This window comes from Cannabis sativa, chromosome 1, assembly GCF_029168945.1.
Source record: "Cannabis sativa cultivar Pink pepper isolate KNU-18-1 chromosome 1, ASM2916894v1, whole genome shotgun sequence".
NCBI classification, from domain to species: Eukaryota; Viridiplantae; Streptophyta; class Magnoliopsida; order Rosales; family Cannabaceae; genus Cannabis; species Cannabis sativa.
Window position 1 is genome coordinate 49,079,862 of NC_083601.1, and position 4,886 is coordinate 49,084,747.

General features: G+C 37.0%; 1 protein-coding gene across 1 annotated transcript; it reads left to right on the forward strand.

Annotated features, from left to right (window-relative positions):
• Window positions 1-3,070, forward strand: LOC115706731 (heat shock protein 83). Its single transcript, XM_030634453.2, has 4 exons — window positions 1-343; window positions 724-865; window positions 962-1,242; window positions 1,335-3,070. The coding sequence occupies exons 1-4, from the start codon at window positions 206-208 to the stop codon at window positions 2,886-2,888; spliced, it is 2,115 nt and encodes a 704-aa protein (XP_030490313.1). The 5' UTR covers window positions 1-205; the 3' UTR covers window positions 2,889-3,070.
• The last annotated feature ends 1,816 nt before the right edge of the window (window positions 3,071-4,886 follow it).

Below are 4,886 nucleotides of genomic sequence, written 5' to 3' on the forward strand. Positions count from 1 at the left end.
GAACACTCTAGAACTTCTTTCTCTTATAAACCCACCTCTCTCATTCCACTATATAAATCCTCATCTTTACCCTTCTCTCACATTCAGAAGAATTTTCAAAACTGAAAAAGCAATCATCTCTCTAAACTTTGATTCTCGTTTTCTCCATTTCCAATATTTTCTGTGTTTTACTTAAGATTTCAAGAAGGTTAATCAGAATCAATCAATGGCGGACGTTCAGATGGGAGACGTAGAGACCTTTGCATTCCAGGCTGAGATTAACCAACTTCTCAGCCTTATCATCAACACTTTCTACAGCAATAAGGAGATTTTCCTGAGAGAGCTCATTAGCAACTCCTCTGATGTACGTCTTCTCTCTCTTTCTATTACTGATGCTCTGATATTTGTTTGTTTATCTATAATCACACGCACACGCACACTCGCATATACATTTATGTATATGACTTTGATTCTAATTTACATGCACTTATGTATTTAAAATGTGAATTGTTTGATTTTAAATTAGAGCTATGTTTGTATGTTAGATGATTGTGAGTTATTTATCAGATGAACAAACTGTGACTGAGATTGGGTTATTTAATTAGAAATTTGTGCTTAAAATTAGAACTGAAGTTTGTAAATGTGTGTATATATGTACTTACATATAATGTGTATGGAAGCTATCTGTGTAATTTGGATTAGATAACTCGAACAGATATTGAAGTGTTCATTTTGATTTTATAGGCATTGGACAAGATCAGGTTTGAGGGCTTAACAGATAAGAGCAAGCTTGATGCGCAGCCTGAACTATTCATTAGGCTTGTTCCTGATAAGGCAAACAAGACCCTTTCTATTATTGACAGTGGTATTGGGATGACGAAAGCTGGTATGTAACCACACTCTCTGTTTTGAGGAACGATTTATTGGAATTTTTTTTTTTTGGTAAATTGTTATCTAACCATGTCTGTTGGTGTCTTTTCAGATTTGGTGAACAATTTGGGAACTATTGCAAGGTCTGGGACTAAAGAATTCATGGAGGCATTGCAAGCCGGGGCTGACGTGAGCATGATCGGACAATTTGGTGTTGGGTTTTACTCGGCTTACCTGGTTGCTGAGAAAGTCATTGTGACAACCAAGCACAATGACGACGAGCAATACATTTGGGAGTCTCAGGCTGGTGGCTCTTTCACTGTTACCAGGGATGTGGACGGTGAGCAGTTGGGCAGAGGAACCAAAATCACTCTCTTCCTTAAGGAAGATCAGGTAAGATTTGTTGATTTGCTATTTATTGGATTGTTGAATTGGTTCAATGTTATACGGAGTATATAACCAAATTGTCGTTTGTCTTATTCCAGTTAGAGTACTTGGAAGAGAGGAGAATTAAGGACCTCGTGAAGAAGCATTCGGAATTCATCAGCTATCCAATTTACCTTTGGACTGAGAAGACCACCGAGAAGGAGATTAGCGATGATGAGGATGAAGGAACGAAGAAAGAGGAGGAGGGTGATATTGAGGAAGTTGACGAAGAGAAAGAGAAGGATACGAAAAAGAAGAAGAAAGTTAAGGAGGTTAGCCATGAGTGGCAACTCATCAATAAGCAGAAACCAATTTGGTTGAGAAAGCCTGAGGAAATCACTAAGGATGAGTATGCATCGTTTTACAAGAGCATCACCAATGATTGGGAGGACCATCTTGCCGTTAAGCACTTCTCCGTTGAAGGGCAGCTTGAATTCAAGGCCATCCTTTTTGTCCCCAAGAGAGCGCCTTTTGATCTTTTTGACACCAGGAAGAAGATGAACAACATCAAGCTTTATGTCCGCAGAGTGTTCATCATGGACAACTGTGAAGAGCTCATTCCCGAGTACCTTGGATTCATTAAGGGCGTTGTTGACTCCGACGATCTGCCTCTCAACATCTCCCGTGAAATGCTTCAACAAAACAAGATTCTCAAGGTGATAAGAAAGAACCTTGTTAAGAAATGTATTGAGATGTTTAATGAGATTGCTGAGAACAAAGAGGACTATGCCAAGTTCTACGATGCTTTTTCGAAGAACCTTAAGTTGGGTATCCATGAGGACAGTCAGAACAGGGCTAAGCTGGCTGATTTGCTAAGGTACCACTCAACTAAGAGTGGAGATGAGATGACGAGCTTGAAGGACTACGTCACAAGGATGAAGGAAGGGCAGAAAGATATCTTCTACATCACTGGTGAAAGCAAGAAAGCGGTGGAGAATTCACCATTCTTGGAGAGACTTAAGAAGAGAGGTTATGAGGTTCTCTACATGGTTGATGCCATCGATGAGTATGCAGTTGGGCAATTGAAGGAATATGATGGAAAAAAGCTTGTGTCAGCGACAAAGGAGGGGCTTAAATTGGATGACGAAACTGAGGAAGAGAAGAAGAAAAGGGAGGAGAAGAAGAAATCTTTTGAGAACCTTTGCAAAACAATCAAGGACATTTTGGGTGACAAGGTGGAGAAAGTTGTTGTATCAGACAGGATTGTGGATTCACCTTGTTGTTTGGTGACAGGTGAATATGGTTGGACAGCCAACATGGAAAGAATCATGAAGGCTCAGGCTTTAAGGGATAGCAGCATGAGCTCTTACATGTCGAGCAAGAAAACAATGGAGATTAACCCCGACAATGGTATCATGGAGGAGCTGAGAAAGAGGGCCGAGGCTGATAAGAATGACAAGTCTGTGAAGGACTTGGTGCTCCTACTCTTCGAGACTGCTCTGCTAACATCTGGTTTCAGCCTCGACGATCCGAACACATTTGCTGCAAGAATCCATAGAATGCTGAAGCTTGGTCTGAGCATTGATGAGGAAGAAGTGGAGGGTGATGAAGTTGAGATGCCACCATTGGAGGAGGATGGAAACGAGGAGAGCAAAATGGAGGAAGTCGACTGAATAGCCTGTCAGTAAATTTTGAGTTACGAGTCATGGGTCAATGTTAAGTGTCTAGTTATGGGAATTTCGGTGTGTGTTTTTTGCTTTTACTTTTCTTTAGGGGTCTAATGTGTATGTCTGTTTGTATCCCTTTGTGATTACCTAATTTTGTTATTAATACAAAGGCATTATTCTGTTTTCAAGATCGATCACACTCCAAATTATGAAACGCTGATGGATAAGTCTAGTGAATACACGTATCAGTGGCGATTTTTAATCCAACATTTTTTCTGAAAGAAGAAACAAAAGAGGGAGTTTTTCCAGCTTTTAGATTATTCCGTACAACCTTATTAGCATTCGGTTTACCTTTGACCGATCTTAACGACGGGCCTCAGATTCAAGTGTTTTTTAGTGTTCAAATCCACATTTAAGGTAATTTCTGTCGATACAAGTCTCAGGTTCTTTGATAGAAATTACTCTTACGTGTCTGTCTCATAATTGTTCTTGTATAAATACAGACAAATTTAGATTTACTGGATATAATATAAGGATACTGCTGAAATAGATGAAGTAAAATGAAGAAGGAAAAAACAGGATTAGCAAGATAATGATAATTTTATTCTAGTTAAATGTGTAGTATAGAGAGGCAATCAAACCTTTTATTCTGTGACATTGCCTAGTGGAGAATCCTAAGATCTCAATCAAAACCTTTTTATGATTTCATGTGTAGTCCAAGTCAAATTCCAATGGCTGTTGATGATTGGTTTTCGAAGACCTTTTCTTGCATATAATAAAGATTATATTAGCATCACGGGCATATTAGTGCAGCTAAGGTTTGGGTAAGATAGGGGCATATGCTATTATATAGGAGATAGGTTAATTGAGAGAGAGAGAGAGAAATGCACTTATATTTAGATATCAATTTCGACTTATATATACAGTAGAACCTCCTATTTAAGAATACTCTATTCAAGAATAACCTCTAATTTGTTATAAAAAATAAGTCCCAATTTGGGCCAGTTATAAATAAGAATAACCTCTAAATTGTAATTAGTTATACATTTTTTAAGTCCCGTATTACCAAAGTATACCTCTATATAAGAATAATTACGTCTTAATAAAATATATACATGTATTTTGTAAATTTATTTATGTAAAATTAATAATTTTATTTTAAATTATAATACATGTATGAATATTATATTTATTCTAAAATATTTCTATTATGATATAGTATTAATGATTATTTATTGTTATTATAGTTATGTTGATATTTTTTGGTTTTTTAATTTTTTTTCTAGTGTAACTCTATTTAGTTATAATCTCTCAATTAGAATATAATTTATTTGGTCCCAAGTGTATTCTTGAATAGAGGTTCTACTGTAAAATAAAATTTCTCCTTAATAAAAATAAAAATAAACAGCATAAATATAATTAAAATTTATATATTAAATATCATTTAATGGGCAGTTTATTAGATGAACAAAGATACAATCATACAAACAGAGGATCTGTGCCTCTAGTTGTTCCCTTTGTAAATATGCTCAGTTCAATTATTCTTTAGTCTTCTGACTAGGGATGCACATTTTCCCCATGGGGATGGGGATGACCCCGCGGAGACCCGCCCTTAATAGGGCGGGGATTCCCCGTCTAAATAGGGAATAAGGCGGGAACGGGAATTAAATTTTGGTCCCGAATGTTAAACGGGGCGGGGAGGGGGATGACACTCCCCGTCCCGTGTGCATCCCTACTTCTGACCCGAAAAAAACCTTTTCTTTGGGATACTTTCATGATTTGTTTTGGAATCCTTAACTGGGAATTTTATGGTGTTTCTAATGTCACCAACAAAAAAATAGAATTAGTTCAGAACTGGCCTATCATAGACTTCCATTCCATGGAAGGAGCTTGTTGCCCCACATTTGATTGAGATCCTATATATAGATGATGATATGGTATGCTGATATATTTTCTGAAATTTTTATCAGGATAAATAGATAAAGTAAAAAAGTTATTAGCACA